The 18783-nt window shown below is 43.5% G+C and overlaps 1 protein-coding gene across 14 annotated transcripts in view; it reads right to left on the reverse strand.

Moving 5' to 3' along the window:
* Window positions 1-18783, reverse strand: part of CACNA1D (calcium voltage-gated channel subunit alpha1 D) — a 371067-nt gene that overhangs the window by 175937 nt on the left and 176347 nt on the right. For all 14 annotated transcript variants that reach the window (XM_070776478.1, XM_070776476.1, XM_070776482.1 and 11 more), the window contains exons 4-5: window positions 14255-14394; window positions 4264-4406 (exon numbers count right to left, since the gene is read on the reverse strand). In XM_070776478.1, the coding sequence (XP_070632579.1) occupies window positions 4264-4406; window positions 14255-14394 (283 nt within the window). The remainder of the gene's footprint in view (window positions 1-4263; window positions 4407-14254; window positions 14395-18783) is intronic.

Below are 18783 nucleotides of genomic sequence, written 5' to 3' on the forward strand. Positions count from 1 at the left end.
TGTGGTTCCTCCCAGAGGTAAGGTTCCAGTGGGAGACATAAGCATTACACATGAATTACTCTAAGGTAGCCCACAGATGCTAGATGAGTAACATCACACGGTGAAAATTAAAGGAAGGATGAAAGACATCACTTCTGAGTGCAGTGTGGAGAAAGAGGGCTGGGCAGGAGCCTCCCTCTCTGGAGGGCCTGAAGGCCAAGCAGGATGGATTTCCATAGGCAGATGGGTCGTGGGCATGGGAGAGAGGCTGCTCCAAGCAGGGGAAGAAAGTATCCAAAGCACAGAAGAAAGTGAGTGTCATGTGAGCCAGGGATGGCGAGTCTTGGTTGGCGGTCATGCGGTGCAAAAGGGTAGCAGAAAAGGCAAGCAGATTGCAGCTGCAATCTACTAAGTAGCTCTGGGTTCTGGATTCGGATTACAGGGCCAGACTTTTGTCTACTTTAGGGGACTTTAGAGGCTTTAGAGGCCAGACTTTAGAGGCTGTCAAAAGACAGCTTCTTCATTTATTCTAAATAAGAGAAAATCAAACAAATGTTTCATAACATGTATACATGGGAAAGAGCCAAGAAAACTCAAAAGGCAGCCTTTTTAGAAAGATAAAAAGTGAAAGTTGCTCAGTCGTGTCCAACTCTTTGCTATCCCGTGGACTATAGCCTGCCAGGCTCCTCTGTCCATGAAATTCTCCAGGCAAGAGTGCTACAGTGGGTTGCCATTTCCTTCTCCAGGGGAATTTTCCCAACCCAGTGATGGAACCTGGGTCTCCTGCATTGCAGGCAGATTCTTTACCATTTGAGCCACTAGGGAAGCCCCTTATCAAGACAAGTGGGGATGCAAAAGGCAAAACAGGCAGAGAAGTAGCTGGAGGGTGCTGGGCTCTCCAGGGAGGACAGGGTGAGGATCCAGAAGAGATCAGAACTCAGCAAGTGAGTCTGAGTTAGAGGAAGGTGCCCAGGTCGGCAGGGTCATGAGGCTAACCCTGGGGCCTGAGCAAAAGGAGGCTCCCCTGGAGTGGGGGAGGTAAAAGAGCGTTAGAGGAAGGGGAGGGTGAGGACTGAACACCTGGTGAGTCTGATCACTTCACAGGAAGGAGGCTGTGCCCTGCGGCTGAACCTCAGACCTTAGAGATGAGGGAGAGATGTGCAAACCTTGGAGCTACCCACACCTGCAGCAACACTGAGAGCCATGGTACAGGAAGAGAAAAGACCAGGCCAAGAGGGACAGTGGGGCAATACTCAGGACCAGGTGGAAGGAAGCAGGAGCTGGAGGGAGAGCGGTCAGCAGGAAACCAGAGCCAACTAGATGCAGGCCCCCTGACACCTTGCACGCGCCCTGCACAGTGAGACACGTGGCCACCACTGAGACCCACCTCAGCTTCTCCACCATCAACAGACATACCTTCCCAGGCATTTTTAACAATTGCAGGTACTTAAGCAATCACTAGTCCACAGCTGCCAACCAGCATAGGAAAGAGCATGACCCAGAGCCCCCAATCCATCTTTCTCCCCCTTTTCTTTTTCTTTCCCTTCCTCTCCCTGCTCTCTCTCTCCTCCAAAGTGCCCTTTTCTAGTTTCTTCTCACAGTAGCTTCCCAATACATATCCAAGGAAAGAACGAAGAGGCTGAGATGCTAGAATGAAATACATTAGAAATCAGAACACACCGAGCAAAGAGAAAAATACTTATCAGCAGTAACAGTAAAAGTTCACCTTGATATGAAGTACACGGGAAGAGGTGGGGGACGGGATGGGGAGGGAAGAATGATAAGAGGTTTTTCAGACTCACAAAGAACTTCTTTCCAGACTTTCATTAAGACAAAATCCTACATGCTGCCTTCGGATATTTAAATGTTCAAATGATGTCTTCTGAAGAAAACAATGATCAATAGGATGACTTGTCATGTTTTCATCTTCCATAAGGAATAGATGAAGAGAAAAAGAAACATATGCTCTAATCTACTTGGACAAGACGGGGTTTGTTTGTTTTTTCATTTGGTTGTTATTTTAAGACATGCAAGGGCCATCCAAAATCATCATCCAGCATTAGCTCTTCTCAACTGAATGGCAGTGAGCCCTATGTTTCATAAATATGTTTATTGTAACTGTAATATTTCAGATGGGCCACATTTATGAAATAATGACATTATATCTTCAAGTGCATGTGTACACTTTCATGGTATTAGGCTCTTTTGTACACGACCAATGTGTCCAGCAGATTTCACAGAGCTCTAACCAAGGAAGCTGTGAAATGGAGCAGAAAGAACACTGAGCCAGGAACTAGGAGGCCAAGGGTCTGGTCCCATCTGGCCACCCACTAGCTGTGAGAACCTGCCCAAGGTTTCTGCAAGCTTCCTCACCTAGAAGACAGTGCTCTTGGACCAGATGATCTTGATGGTTGTTTCCTATATAATGCTCGAGGATTCTCATATGTACTTATTACCTGAGAGTGGGTGGTGAAGAGCTCCACACACATCTGAAGGACTCTATTTGAAACACATATTTACCTTCCATGGAAGGAACTTATGTCCACATACACACACAAAATCAGTCTTGCAGGACAGTCTGAGTTGTCTTCAGAAGGGATTAGACATCTCCGAGGTACTTGTAAACAGTCACACCTTCCCAGGCATTTTTAACAATTGCAGGTACTTAAGAAATCACTAGTCCACAGCTGCCAACCAGCACAGGAAAGAGCATGACCCAGAGCCCCCAATCCATCTCCCCAAAGCCCAGCGGGGTCTGGTGAGAGACTTGGATGCTCCCCACAGGGCAGTTAACGAACACAGGCTGAGAAGTCCTCACGTATGACTCAGATCCACAGAGCCACAGCACCCGCGCGTCTGCTCACAACAGAAATACCGCAGGCAGGCTGGCCTGTCATTTGCTCTTTGGGGGAAAAAGCTGCCGTGGTTACTTTGAAATTAGATTAAGCTGTAACAACTGAATCTGAAACCTCATGTTTGCTCACTGAACTTCTCATTTAATCATGGCACACGCAACAGGGCCAGTCATTTTCAAGGTATGTCTATTTTTCTCAATTGCTTCCAGACGGTACTGTGGCTTTGACTTGTGCTGATCTTTTTCAATGAAAAATAAATGAACCATCTGGAAAAACAAGTACACACAAAACACCACTTCCTACATTTTAAAATGTTAAATTTGGAAGTTTTTTTTTTTTTTTCCAGAGAATTTTTGGTGCATTCTGAGTGCCAGTGGGTTTAATACAATTTTATGAAGAACTTCTGAAGAAGCAAAAACATGATCTGTGCTCTTTTGAAGGTTTTATGAGCTGTGAAAAAAAGGCACACCCTGCAATCCCATAGCCATCCTGCAGCTGGAAGCAGGCAGTCACCTCACAGCCACAGTCCTTGGAGAGGCACTAGTATCTGCCCTCAGAAGTCCCCAAGAGAGATGTCCTCTCACGGGCAGAGCCCAGGGAAGCACACGCCTTGCTCCTTATGCAAATTCCTGGCTGGGGCATGGATGGGGCATCTTTTCCATTTTCAGGTGGCACTGGATCTGGCCTGGAGATCTGGAGCAAAGAAGCAAACGAGGGCCTGGCACAGACAGGTACCATAGACGAGCGGGTGACACAGCATCTCCCACACTGAGCACCCCGTCCGACTCCAGACCTTGTGCTGAAGGCTCTCTCTGCATTACTGCAATCAGACCTTACAACCACCTTCCGGCAGGTGCTACTGTGCCCTACACACAGGGAGGACCCAGAAGCATCCACTTCCTCCCGCAATGGGATGGGCACAGCCCCTCTGCGGGACAGTTAAGTAGACGCTTTAGGATTCCAGGCCCTTGTGGCTCACTTTGAGAAAAGGCAGTCAGCTGAGCCCTCTGACACTCCTGTCTATATAACCCACCATGCTCAGAGGGGCAGGCCTGAAAGTGGGAGGAAGTGATGGTGGTGATGGTGTCAGAGGCTGAAGACCAGACTGCAGCCAGGAGGCCTGAACTCACGGTCTCCTACCACCATTCACTTGGCCTCTGCCCAAGAGAAAGGTCTCTCTTCTACAAAATTAGGAAGACAATGATCACTACCGTCCCTACTCTACTCCCACTGGGGCTGTCGCAGGGACCCAAAGTGACAACATAGCAAGAGCACTTTGTACACAGTGAAGGCCTCCACGGTGTCGCCTGCAGAGACCCTGGCTGGAGAACAGCAACTCACCTTATCACGCCCTGCTTCATAATCCCGAGACCCACCCAGAAGAAAACCATCCACAAAATCCTGGCTTTAGGAAACGAAACGTGCTTACTGGGCACTCCTGATACTAGTCGAAGTGGTCGTAACACTCGAAAGGCGCGGAGGGCTTTGACGTCAAAGCCTCCTGATTTGCCACTGGAGTGGTTACCGCCTTCTGTTTCTTTGGTTAATTGTTCCAAAATTACACTAAACAATCTGAAAGAAGGAGAGAGGAAGAAATGTTAGAGTCTGTCACCCAGGGAAGCAAAACAGGATGGTGAGCATAGCTACTTTTGAACAAAAGCTAATTCTGTAAGGCTGATGCTTACGGGAAAGCAAGGCAGAGGTGAGAACTGGGCTGTGACCCCTGGCTAGGATCCTACATCTAAAAGGACCAGAGATGGGACTGATCTCACCTGTTTTCCTGCCAATGGAGCATCCTAGCAAGATAGCCCCCTGGATCCCTCGTGAATCCCCTCTTTCAATGACGACAATGGAATTGCCCAAACAGCAGTAATGATGACAATAATCATAGCAGTTCCCATTCATGAGCGCTCACCATGTGCTAAGCACTTTTCGTCAGTTATCTTGTTAATCCTCAAAAATGTTATGCAGTGGAGATCATGGGCACTAAATTACATGTGAGGAAGCAAACTTGGTGAGAACAAACAACCTGCCCAAGGCCACACAACACATGGCAAAACTAACATATGAATCCAGGTATGTTGGCCTCACTGAATGTAGGCTCCACATGTTAAGTGGAAGTCACTTCAGTCGTGTCCGACTCTGCGACCCCATGGACTGCAGTCCACCAGGCTTCTCTGGCCATGGGATTCTCCAGGCAAGAATATTGGAGTGGGTTGCCATTTCCTTTTCCAGGGGACCTTCCCGACCCAGGGATCCAACCCAAGTCTCTCAAGTTTCTTCCACTGGGAAGCAGGTTCTTTACCACAATGGCAGGGAACTGTCGTCTCTCTGTTCGTTTAGTCTGTTTCAGCCCAGTGCCTAAAACAGTTCCTGACCACAGGAGGCACTCAAGAAATATATGATGAATAAGTCAATGAGTGAATAACTCCAAACTCCCAAATCTTATTCAGTATGTTATACCACTTCCAATACAGTCACTGAGTCACACAGCCCCACCTCCATCCTCACAGGGATGTTCAGGGCATGCTGTAAATCACAGATGCCAAGGAGCTGAGCAAAAGCCAAATGCAGAAACCTAAGACAAGGTACTAATATCGTCATTTTCTCTTTTGAAATGTGAATAATATTGTATCTGGCAGCCACCACAAATTTTTTCCTATTCTCAGAAGGTTTTTTGAATAAAGCTATTTTCAGGCAATCCACTCACTTGACAGTTACTTTTGCTCTTTCAAATAAACATTTTTTTTTTCAAATAAACATTTGTTCTTTGGAATTGTTGCTTGTTTTTCAGAATAAATAGAAATTTGCCCCTTTCAAACAGAATCGACTCAGGCCAATCAGATTGTGGAAATGATTGGCCCAGCAACAAAGAAAAGGTTTCCAAAGTTTAATTAGCAGCTAAAGTAGAAACTCTGCCCCCACTGGCATGCCTCAGGATAGCCAAGACACTAAGTCCATAAAATACAGGGTGGTCTGATTACAGCCCTGATGGGGCAGAGCCATAGCATTCTGGGGTGTTTAAAGACGGGTCATTTGTTTTAATAACAGTACCACAATTAGCAGTGAACTTAAGGGGGTGGGAGGCAGGGCAAGTGGAGCAGGAGTATGTCAGGTCTTTACCTTTTCAAAGCTACAGAAGGCAGGCTCTTTCTGGTTATGGGAAATGTATCCCATTTATGACAGGTCTCTCTCTCTCTCTCTCATTAGCACAGTTTTGTCATTACTGTAAATCCCCCCCAGTCAAGGCTGATGTTAAAAGTCTGCCCTCCCAAACAAGTTCACAGTGTCACAAAAACAAAGCCAAAGGAAGAAAGAAAACCTCCAACTCTTCTGAAATGCAGCAGCCACAGGAATTTTCATCCCAAAGGGTTAGGAAAATAATTTACGCAGGTGGTGACTTAAGATTGCTTTCAAGTATGAGTGTTTTGCAATGTACACAACATGGCCCTTTGCTCCCGTTCTTCAGTGACGCCCTTGAAAACAGGTGAACAATGCCCCCCTCACTGAGGAGCCTGAGTCAGACAGGGAAAGCTGACTGTTGTTTCCAGGCGGCCAGAGGCCTCAGGGGCCAGGCCTTGCTTCCATTCCTAAGAGCTAGGAGGTTTTAGGAAAGTCTCTTTCCTTCTTGGGGCCTTAGTTTATGTCGGTGGAAACTGAGAAAACTGATTAAATGATACAGAAGCCTGTCCTTCCCATTCTAATATTCTGTGAGATTACACCTTTCATTGTCCTCCCCTTCCACCCAACCAAACTAAGTACCGTGTGCCTGAAGAGATGAGGACAAAAGAAGAAAGTATTTGATCCTCAGTTGTTATTAAAAGCATATCTCCAGACAGAAGGAAAAGGCAAGGAGCTACCCAAACTGACACAAATTAGAACTAAGGGAATGAGCCCCTCGTGTTCACAAAGCTTACGTGATGAGCTTGAATGCCTGCAAGACATGTTTATCGGAAAATTTAGAGGAGAGGAATACAAGTTGGCTCAGATCAAACTTTTCTATACAGAGAATTACATCAGCTCTGGTAGACACGTTGAACCTTCCTGTGGTCACATTATAACAGTTAACATTTTAGAAAATATCAATTACTTTCCTAACGTCTCTGTTATTGGGAATCTTGACAAAAGCAATAGGTCATGGTTGACTTGGAATGGAAAATCCATTGGATTAAGATAGAATCGGCAGTTGGAAACTTTGGTGAGTAGGAATTTGATTCAAGTAAAGACATAACAATTAAATTTTCCTTTTTAAACTTTTCTTCTGCTCTTTGACTATACTTTTGTACATATTTTAAATAAAGGATAATCTGATGTTCTAAAGGTCCTCATATTTAATGAGAAAAAAAGATCGAGGCCAGTTCAACTTGAGTTTCTTAGATGATTTTTTTTACGTAAACCAACTTTACTGTGGCTTACTTTATATAAAATAAAATGCAAGCATTTAATGAGTACAGTGAGACAGGTTTTGACAAAGGCATGAGCCCAAGTAACAAACACGCAAACAGTTCTCTCATGCCTCTTTACAGGCATCCTCAGCTCAGCCTCAGGTGTCCACTGACTTTATCCGTTTTATCACGTAGAGTTGTTTTGTTTTTATTTCCTTTTCTAGAATCTTACATGAATAGAGTCATACAGCATGTTCTCCTTTTATCTTGTGTTCACCATAGTTTCGAGATCATCCAAGCTGCTACATCGGAGAAGGCAGTGGCACCCCACTCCAGTACTCTTGCCTGGAAAATCCCATGGGCAGAGGAGCCTGGTGGGCTGCAGTCCATGGGGTCGCGAAGAGTCGGACACAACTGAGTGACGTCACTTTCACTTTTCACTTTCATGCACTGGAGAAGGAAATGGCAACCCACTCCAGTGTTCTGGCCTGCAGAATCCCAGGGACGGGGGAGCCTGGTGGGCTGCCGTCTATGGGGTCACACAGAGTCGGACACGACTGAGGCGACTTAGCAGCAGGAGCAGCAAGCTGCTACATTTTATTGTTGAATTATATTCCACTATATGAACATACCACAATGAGTTTATCCATTTATCTGCTGAAGAATATTTGGGTTGTTACCAGTTTCTCTCTACTATGAAGTCTCTTTGTGAACATGTATTTTAACTTATTTTGGTTAAGTACTCAAGAACAGGACTGGTCATATGAACACTGTATAGTTACCTTTGTAAGAAATTGGCAAACTTTTCCAAAGTGATATGACCATTTTCTATTTCTATAAGCAGTGTGTAAGAGTTCCAGTTGCTCCATATCTTGTTTAACATCTGGTATTGTCAATCTTTTTACTAATACTAGTGGGTATGTAATGCTATGTCACTGTTTTAATTGGCATTTCTCCAATTATCAATAACACTGAACATCTTTTCAGGTGCTTGTTGACCATTTACACATCTTTTGTGAAGATCTGTTCAAATTTTTTGCCCATTTATGTACTGGGTCATATTCTTACCTTCTAGTTATAAGGGTTCGTTACAAATTCTGAACACAAGTCCATGGTCATATATATGTAGTGGGAATATTATTTCCCAATCTGTGCCATATCTTTTTATTTTCTTCACAGTGTCTCTTTTGAATAAAAGTTTTAATTTTGATAAGGTTCAAAAATTCTATTATTTCTTTTGTGGCAAATGCTTTTTCAGGTCCTAAGAAGTTTCTACCTAGCCCAAAGTCATAAAAATTTTCTCCTATAAATACAGTTTTAGCCTTTAAATATAGGTTTATGATTCATTTTAAGGCATTATTCGTATATGGTATGAGGTAAGAATAGAGAAAGTCGTCTTTTTCACACGGACAGTTGTTCCAGCACTATTTGTTGAAAATTGTTTCCTTAATCCATTGAGTCATCATGACACCTCTATCTAAAATCCATTGATCACATCCATATGGGCGTATTTCTAAACTTTCTATTTTGTTCCACTGATCTGTATTTCTACCCCTTATTCTAGTACCACACTGTCTTGAGAACTGTGGCTTTGTAGACCGTCTTAAAATCAGGTTCCAGGTTTGTTCTTACAGATTTCCTTGGCTAGTCTAGAGCCTCTCTAATTGTCATATAAAATTTTGAATAAATTTGTCAGTCTCTGCAACAATCTTACTGGGATTTAGATTAGATTCAATCTATATCACAATTTGGGAATGACTGATATTCTAACAATATTGAGTCTTCCAGTCCATGAATTGGAACATTGGGTCTTCCAGTTGATAACATGTATTTAGGTCTTTTTTAATTTCTCTCAGGAGGTTTGGTCATTGTCAGTGTACTATTTATCCCTCAATAGTCCATGGGTTTGATGATATAATAAATAATAATGTTGTTAACATTTCTTTTTCAAATTGTTCATGACTAATATATAGAAATTTACATGCTTCTTTAAAACACTGCTAAATTCTTTCAAAACATCCTTTCATATTATTTTAATCTTAAGTTCACTGAGATTTGTTTCATGACCCAGAATATGTCTTTACTGCTGAATGTTCCACATGCACGTGAAAAGAATGTGCATTCTGCTCCTGATGGGCACAGTGCTCTGAAAAATCAATTTCCTCGAGTTGGTTGATGGGACTGTTCAGAAGTCCCTATATCCTTAAAGATTTTCTGGCTAGATGGTCTATCAACACTTCCCAGAGAGGAGGATTAAAGTGTACAACTGCAATTGAAGATTTCTCTATTCCCCCCTTTCATTTCCATCAGTTTGTGCTTCATGTATTTTGAAGATCTGTTATTAGGCACATATATCATCATAGCATATAAGCCTACCAGCCAATCTACATACACATACGCACACACCGCATACACGTTTAGGATTATTACATCTTCTTTTAGAGAAGGAAATGACAACCCACTCCAGTACTCTTGCCTGGAAAATCCCATGGATGGAGGAGCCTGGTAGGCTGCAGTCCATGGAGCTGCTAAGAGTTGGACATGACTGAGCGACTTCACTTTCACTTTTCACTTTCATGCATTGGAGAAGGAAATGGCAACCCACTCCAGTGTTCTGGCCTGGAGAATCCCAGGGACGGGGGAGCCTGGTGGGCTGCCGTCTATGGGGTCGCACAGAGTCAGACACGACTGAAGCGACTTAGCAGTACATCTTCTTTATGAAATGACTCCTTTATCATTATGAAATGTCTGCATCCTTGATAATATTTCCTGTTCTGAAGTCTACTTTGTTGGTTATTAATAAAGCTTTCTTTTGATTGGTTTTTTTAATTTTGATTAGTTTTGCATGATATATAGTTTTCTGTCCATTTATGTTGGGTTTAGTCACTCAATCATGTCCGTCTCTTTGTGACCCCATGGACTATAGCCTGCCAGCCTTCTCTGTCCATGGAATTTCCCCAGAAAGAATACTGGAGTGGGTTGCCATTTCCTTCACCAGGGGATCAAACTCCCACAATGGCAAGCAGATTTTTTTTTTAACCACTGAGTCACCTGGGAAGCCTCTTCTCTCCTTTCACTTTCAAATTATTTGTCTTTGTAAATTAGGTTTCTTATAGAATTGAGTGTTTTTCCATCCTAACACCAAATACATGTATAAAATCTGATAACCTCTGGATTTTAAATAAGGGTATAGCTGGGTTTAAATCTATCATCTTGTTATTTGCTCTCTACTTGCTCTATCCACCAAACTTTTCTTTCCTGCTTATTGAAAAAAGAATTAAATGAGCTTTTCAAGAATTCCATTTAATCTCTAATACAGACTTATCAACTATACCTCTTTATTTTTTGAGTGTCTCTTCTAGATCCAGTGTCAGCACAAGTTTTCTGTGGAGTGCCAGAGAGCAACTATTTTAGGATTTGCAGGCCACAGGGTCTCTGTGACAACTAGTCAACTTTTCCATCCTAACACCAAATAGCCATAAACATGAGTGAGTGTGACTGTCTTCCAATAAAACTTAATCTGTTAAAGCAGACAGCAAAATACTTTGTCAATGTAGGAGGTGAAAAAGGCAGTAAATGTCTTTTTTGTCTATGAGCTGAAGCTTGCTGGTCTATGCTCTATGGTTTACCATAAACTCTTTAACTTCTCATTGTCTACCTTCAAATAATTCTACCAAGTGTACAAGCACTTTTCTATGCTATATGGATATTTCCTTGGGTCTATCCTTCATGCTATTTTTATATTTTACTTTCATAGATGCTATAAACCCCACAATCCACTGCTATTATTTTTGCTTTAAACAATCAATTGCTACAAAGAAACTTTAAAATGAGGAAAAAATGTTTTCATATTCATACATGCATTTACCCTTTCTGGCATTCTTCATTCCTTTTGTATGGATTTGTATTTCTTACTAATGTCTTTCATCAGTGTGAAGAAATTCCTTTGTATTTCTTAAGGTGCAGGTCTCCTGGTGGCAAATTCTCAGCTGTGGTTTGTCTGAAAAATTTTTTCTTACTTCAATTTTTTAAGGTATCTTCACTGAATAAGAATTCGAGGTGGACCTTTTCCTCTAGAACTCTAAAAATCTCTGTTGTCTTCTGGATTGCATAGTTGTTGACAAGAGGTCTACAATTACTTTTTCTCTACTTTTAAGATTTCTCCTTATCTTTGGTCTTGAGCAATTTGATTATGATCATGATATGCCTTGACGCAGCTTTCTTCGTCTTCACTTTGGGCTTTGTTGATCTTCTTGGATTTGTGAGTCTAAGTTTTTCATCACGTTTAGAAAATATGGACTATTTCTTCAAATATTTTTGTCTCCCCTCTATCTTCTATCTTCTGGGACTCCAAGTATATGAATAATAGATTATGTCAGACGGTAAAGCGTGTGTCTACAATGTGGGAGACCGGGGTTCGACCCCTGGGTCAGGAAGATTCCCTAGAGAAGGAAATGGCAACCCACTCCAGTACTCTTGCCTAGAAAATCCCATGGATGGAGGAGCCTGGTGTCCATGGGGTCACAAAGAGTCGGGCACGACTGAGCGACTTCACTTCACTTCACCCCACAGGTCACTAAGGTGGTATTCCTTTATTTTCCATCATTATTTTTGTGTGTTACTGCTATGTCTTCAAATTACTTGATTATTCTATTGAGTCTACTCTGCTGTTACATCAATCCAGGGAATTTTTCGTTTCAGATATATTTTCCAGCTCTCAAAGTTCCATTTGGTTCTGTTTTACATTGTCCCATCTTTTCTCACTGTGGTCATATATTCCTTTTAAGTATATAAACATGTTTATAATAGTTTGTAAAGGCTTGTAAAGTAATTCTCCACTAATTCCATCCTGTCTGTCATTTCTAGGTCTGCCTCTATTAACGGAATTTCCCACTAGTTATGGATCACATTTCTTCAAAGTCTAGAAATATTTGACTGGATGCTGAACACTTTATCTGGATTTTGTTGTCTTCCTTTAAAGAGTGTTGAGTTTGGCTTTGGCGGGCATTTAAGTTACTTGAAAGTCAGTCTGCTCCTTTTCAGGCTTTTTTTCAAATACTATTAGCAGGGGTTTCAGGTAGTTTTTACAGTAGTACAGGAGTTGTCAAAACTGTTTTGTAAGGGGCCAGACAGTAAATATTTTAGGCTTTCTGGACCTAAACCGCATAACTCAACTATGTAAACAAATGCTTGTGACTGTGTTACAATAAAACTTTATTTACAAACATTGGTAGCAGGTTGAATTCGGCCCACTGATCACAGTTTGCCAACACTCACTCAAGAGTTAGTTTAGCTGTACTATTGATGGCCCTTCTGGGGTTTCTACTGACAGTCCAGGGTGTTCAACAAGGTCTTTCCACTCTGGTTGGTTATAACTTGAACAAATCCCAGACCTATATGAACCCTAGTTATTAGTCAGCTGTAGCCCCCAGCTCTTCCTTTTTCCCTAGTAGTATTCTTTGCCTGGACTTATGGACTATCATCCCATGTATGTGTAGCTTAGGCTTCAGCCAAACCTCAAGAGGGCCCCAAGGCATATTTATGGACCTCTTTCTCTGAATAGGTCCCTCGCTGCTCCCATACCATGCCTCTCCAATTTTAGCCATCTCAACCTTCCTAAACTCTCGTCTCTGTCTCTGCAACTCAATGAGATCGCCACTCTCTGCTTGATTCCCTCCCTGTCTTTGTGCTGTATGATAGTCGGAAAAGTGCCTCGAGATGGAAAGTTGATTGCAGGGTGGGACAAAAGAAATGGAGCTAAGATGAACAGACGGTCCAGAGTCAGGAGAGTTACACCAAGATTATTCCAGAACCGAGAGGCCTGTAAGGCTCCTGCTTGCCATTCTTTGTTAGAGTTCACCAAATACAGGAAGGTGTGATACATATCAACTGCCTGTTCATTTCAGTTGCACTATCTTTGCCATAATGCCTTAGGGTCCAGTGTACTAGGGTGGCTTTTGCAAAAGTTAGTATTTTTTTCCATAAGTCTAATAATACTGTTGGGCTACCATTTTGGATCCCACTCTATCTTCCTAGATTTGAAAGAAGAGGCTCAAAATTTATCCCACTCTCCAAATATCCAGCACTATTAGTCTCCCATGAAAAAGTAAAGGATTCATGATAAATAATAATCCAAAAGAAAAAATCACCCTGCTCAACTGCAAAAAGCATTTGAATGAAGTTATGGAGATGAAAACAGAAAGCCCATTTAATAATTTCTCTCTATGGGAATACATACCATTTTAGGAACAACCCATCTTACAGCTAGGCAACTAAGACTGAGTGAAGGGATAGATCTTATTTTCCTGTGTAGGTATTTGGTCCAAAGACCCAGCATTCCTCTGACACTGATTCATTTCTCTCTTGCTGGAAACATTTCCAGGTGTTGAAGGACCAAACTAACACAGGCCACTGGTTTTTAACATTCTCCTTTAACTCAAACTGTTGGTGTCTTCTTCCTGTGACAGGATGCGGGGATAGTGTCTGCTTCTCTGCATTTTCTGGCTTATTTCACTTCATGCCGGATATCTGACATTTTTCAAGCTCTTGTTTTGTTACTTGAAATGGGATAGTAGTGTGCCAAATCTTTTCCCCAAGGCAGCAGAAAAAAATTAATAGCTTTGCTCAAGGGATGTTAAATAGCAGAGTATCTCACTGCTATGAAGGATTTATTACTGCTTTATTTTGGTTTTTTAACTTAACAGGGTGTTAAGTATAAGAGCTCTACACATTGGACTCAAATCACCAGCAGAGCTGGCCTATTTGTAAAGGCCCAAGGCCTTGTAAGAAGAACCCTCTCACATCACTAGCTGAGCTTGAACTTCCTTCCTTAACACGTTCCTCAAAGAGGGAGTAACAGCAATGAGAGAATTTCAAATTGGTCTCTGGCATCGCCAGGCTTCAAAGAACTCCTGACAGGTTCTGGCTACAATCACCAGCATAAAGCATCAAGCCTGTGCCCTTAAAATACTGTTTTCTGTTACTCCCCACCTTCCATGTTCCAAAAAAACACTTCCCCAAATAAAAGGGACTTACCCTACTATGACTATAACAAAATCCAGTAAATTCCATCCATTCCTAACATAAGCATTAGGATGTAGCAATAATCCATATGCTATAATCTTCAAAAATGTTTCGACTGTAAAAATAATCAGGAAGGCATATTCTACTTTTTCCTGTGAAGAGAAACAAAGAAACAAAACAAAAAATTGGGGGTGGGGGAGAAGAAGAAAAAGAAATAGGGGTTAGAATCAGTGTCTCAGAAATACTAGCATTTAACTCCAAGCCAAGTTTTATTATGAGAAATGAACAATTAACACTACACCTGGAGCAAGAAGGCATTTTAATTCTAACACTGACTGTCTCATAAGCAACTACGTGTAAAGCACTTTTCATCCTGGACTGCACGCTCGCTCCTTGCCACCTGCCTTGATGTGTGCATGGTGACCCTGCCTAGGACATAACCGCGTGTTTGTTATTTCTGCACATTTGCAAAACGCAGCATGTTTTCCTCCTAAGCTCGCCCAATCAGGCCCCCAGGAAAGCCCAAGGGTGCTACAAAGATTCCCTCGGGGCTTTGAACAGAATGTCCTTGGGAAGAAAGGAAGATGTGTCTGCTTTGACCCTCTCTTCCTCTTGGGTTTCCACCTTGACTTCTAGGTCAGGATCGGCTTTGTCACTGAGCAGCAAGATGACCTCAGCAAGCCCCTCCTGTCCTCTGGACCTGCATTTCCTCACCTGCACAGTAAGGGTGTGGGAGGAGGGGATTCAGGATGGCAAGCCCATGGCCACCTTATTGGTGTGCCACCTCTCCCAGCTGACAGTGCTGATGGGTAACCACACACATTCCCAGGGAGCCTGGGCTCAGTCCTGGAATGCCCGTAACAGACTCAGTAGCCACTTTCATCTTACTGCCACAGATCTCTGAGATGCCACCCTCATGCTATGGGAATCTCAGAATCTTTCTGATTCCAACTTACGTAATTCCAAGAATTGTAGAAAATGCATCCAACAGCAAGTCTCAAAATGTTAGTTCTTTCCTCTTTTACTAAGGTTTTCTTTGTATGGCTTGGGTTTCAAAAGAAATATGGACTGTTGAGATGTATGAGGTCAATTTTACAAGAGGTATGTGCTGGCAAAAAGCTACTTAAAGAACAACTAAGTGAAAAATCCTAATTAAAACTCTTTTACATGGACCATAAAGTCCTCTGCTAATATTAATTCTCTGTGAGCCCTGAGGAAAGCTACCAATGCCTCAGGAAAACAGAAGTCATGGAATTCACTTATTAAGATGCCTAGTGCAAGAGGGCAAATAAATTTGACTCAGGAAATACTTAGTGAGCACCTCTTCTCCACGATGGGCCCCACTCCAGGAGCCAAGATAAGAAAAACATCATCACAGTGTTCCTATCTTTGAAACGTTTAGTCCAGTGCAGGAGGTAAGGGTTTCAGATGTGATACACAGAAGATATTGCAGGAGAGGGAACTGACAAAGAACAGTTCTGCACCTTGATAAGCAGTTCTGCCCTCTGATAAGGCCAAAGGGTTAGACCCTTTCTCCCCTGCTGAAACTGAAGCTCCAATACTTTGGTCACCTGATGCAAACAGCCGACTCATTAGAAAAGACACTGATGCTGGGAAAGACTGAAGACAGAAGGAGAAGGGGATGACAGAGGATGAAATGGTTGGATGGCATCACCAACTCAATGGACATGAGCTTGAGCAAGCTCCAGGAGATAGTGAAGGATAGGGAAGCCTGGCATGCTGCAGTCCACGGGGTTGCAGAGTCAGACACAACTGAGCGACTAAACCACCACCACTCCTGCAAGGACTTGCTTTGCTCCACAGAAGCAATGTTTTGTCTAGGCCACCCTGGGCTCTAGCTGCCACCAGAGTACTACCCCTCCATCGCAGACGAGTCCCAGATGGGACTTCCCTGAGTTTTGCCACTGCATTCTTCCTGTTTACCAGCAGGGAACTGTCCAACCCTGGAGGTACCCCAGCCTTTATCCCCGTTCTCCACTCCCCAGTGGTCATGCTGAAAAGCCAGTTCATCAGTTCTTCCCTTCAGGTCCGTGTCATTCCTCACATGCCCTCAAGAGCACCACTTGATCCTCAGAACACCATCCGAGTGGTCTAATAAATTCCTTTGTGGTGAAAGTTAGCCCGAGTCCATGTGTTTTCAATTTTAAAAGTCTTGCTCATCCCCAGCCCCCACATTCATGCTTCCTCCAGATCGCCCAATAGGTCCTCTCTCGGTCTGGCTCATCCCGTGTACCCCACACCACCCTTCACCAGGCTGCAAGACCTTCTTGGACCATGACCTACTCCCTCTGCACAGCAGCCACACCCTCCAGGCTGGGGTGAGCAGCTGAAATCTCCCAGAGCAACAGCATGTGTGCCACTTTGTCCCCCAGGCAGACCTCCAAGGACTCCTCTGTTTACTCTCTGGAGTCCCTGTGAGCCTCGTGAGAGCAAGGGCTCATTTTCCCATTCACCGCCACATCCCCAGCTGGTGAGCTCCCACGGGGTATACACTCAGGCCACTGTGGATGTTCTGAAGAACAGTGACCGACGTCACTACTGACTGCAGAGGAGAGATTCGGGAAGGCTTTGATGAGGTAGTGACCCTAACTTAGAGACCTAAAAGGAGAAGATTTAACCAGAAGCAAAACTCTCTGAATAAACCAATCTGCTGCCCTCAAATTGGACCCTGGCCACCAAAGGTAGACCGTCAGGATGTTTTTGAGAGTTAGTTAGAATTGTAAGGGAACAAGATAAGCAGGAAACAGCATGTCGATTTTACAATTCTTCTTCCCTTTTTATCCTTTCTGCTTTATTTACTGGGCCAAACAGAAAGAAAAAAAAAGGCTTTTGCTCCCATCAATATTCAGAGCAGTAACGTCTCTACGTCAACACAGCACTATACTTTAGAGCAGACAAACAAGAAAGGGAACAGAGAGTACACTACACCTACCAAACACAGCTTGTTTTCCCTCTGCAGCTTTTACTTATAAGTAATTTTGCCACAATAATACAAGGGCTATTTGTGAAACTGAATTGTTTAGGGCTCTTTTATCCCTCTCTCATCCTCCCCTCTCTCCTTTTTGAAGATTTTTGGCTTCTCTTTCCAAAATCCTCCGCACATTACTTGATGGAATTGATTATATGAAATGTAACCTTGCTTTAATGCAGTTCTTTACTACAGAGATTCTACCATGATGCCAGCTGACCAATCACAGCCTGAAGAGCATGGCAGACCAATCTGCCTAGAAGCCAGGTCATCCTGGCCCCCAATCCTGCTGTTCAAAAGGACTCTTAGGAAACAAATACCCTTCTACGTTAAGCAAATGCAGTGTTAAAGAAAAATCTTGCAAAACAACAATCCTTAGAAGGGGAGGTAATTACTTCACAAGAGGATTGCTCACTTGAGAAAAGAATGCTGGTTAGTGATTTGAAAGGAAGCCACCAGAAAAGGCCAGGTTCTTTACCAGATAGGGTGAGAACACGCACCTGGGTGAAGGACAGTGAGAGGCTGCACAGAGGAGACACGCAGCCAGAGTCCCAGGTGGGTGGGAGCACAAGGAAGCCACCACGGTAAGGATGAAGGAATGCAGCGACTGAAGAGAGGCAAGCGAGCCCCCCAGAGATGAACATGAAGTGAGGTGGCCCCTGGGCAGGGGCTGTATCTTAAAAGCCCTATGCTATGCTATGCTATGCTAAGTCGCTTCAGTCGTGTCCGACTCTGTGCGACCCCATAGACAGCAGCCCATCAGGCTCCGTCATCCCTGGGATTCTCCAGGCAAGAATACTGGAGTGGGTTGCCATTTCCTTCTCCAGTGCATGAAAAGAGAAAAGTGAAACTGAAGTCGCTCAGTCGTGTCTGACTCTTAGTGACCCCATGGACTGCAGCCTACCAGGCTCCTCCGTCCATGGGATTTTCCAGGCAAGAGTACTGGAGTGGGGTGCCATTGCCTTCTCCACTTAAAAGCCCTACTCCAGGCCAAACAAGAAGAGTACATAATTCTTGTACCCCAATTTCCCTGCATTTGCCAGGCACACCCACCCAGACACCAGCAGGGATCCACCTCACTAACAGGGGATCCTGGATGAGCAGGGCCAGCCAAACCATCTTTTAAGAAAGCAGAAAGCACCAAGTCTTCACCAGAGACCACTCTGTTATGTGGATGAAAGTCCCCTATGAGACCCAAGTCACTAGAGAAATGAAAGCTGAACATCTAATTCTGAAACCTGATTTACCTTCTTTCAACAGTGAGGTTTCACCAAGCAGGAGAGGCTCTAAAGCAAGAGTCTCTAAACCAGTTAACCCCATACAGAGCCTTGAGAAACAGAAACTCAACTAGCAGGGAACAGTTGATGCCAGGATCCTTACCTGTACTTGGAGGTCAGCTGTCCTATTTTCAAGGATCCCTTTACTAGCACTGTGATACAAACATTCATCCATCATGAATCTCTCTCCATTCATGCATCCCTGAGCACCTGTGTCTCCCTCAGAAAGCCTGGTCCCTACCCTCACAGAAGTCCCCACCTGCTGTCAAAAGATC

Source organism: Bos indicus, chromosome 22 (genome assembly GCF_029378745.1).
Source record: "Bos indicus isolate NIAB-ARS_2022 breed Sahiwal x Tharparkar chromosome 22, NIAB-ARS_B.indTharparkar_mat_pri_1.0, whole genome shotgun sequence".
Classification (NCBI taxonomy): domain Eukaryota; kingdom Metazoa; phylum Chordata; class Mammalia; order Artiodactyla; family Bovidae; genus Bos; species Bos indicus.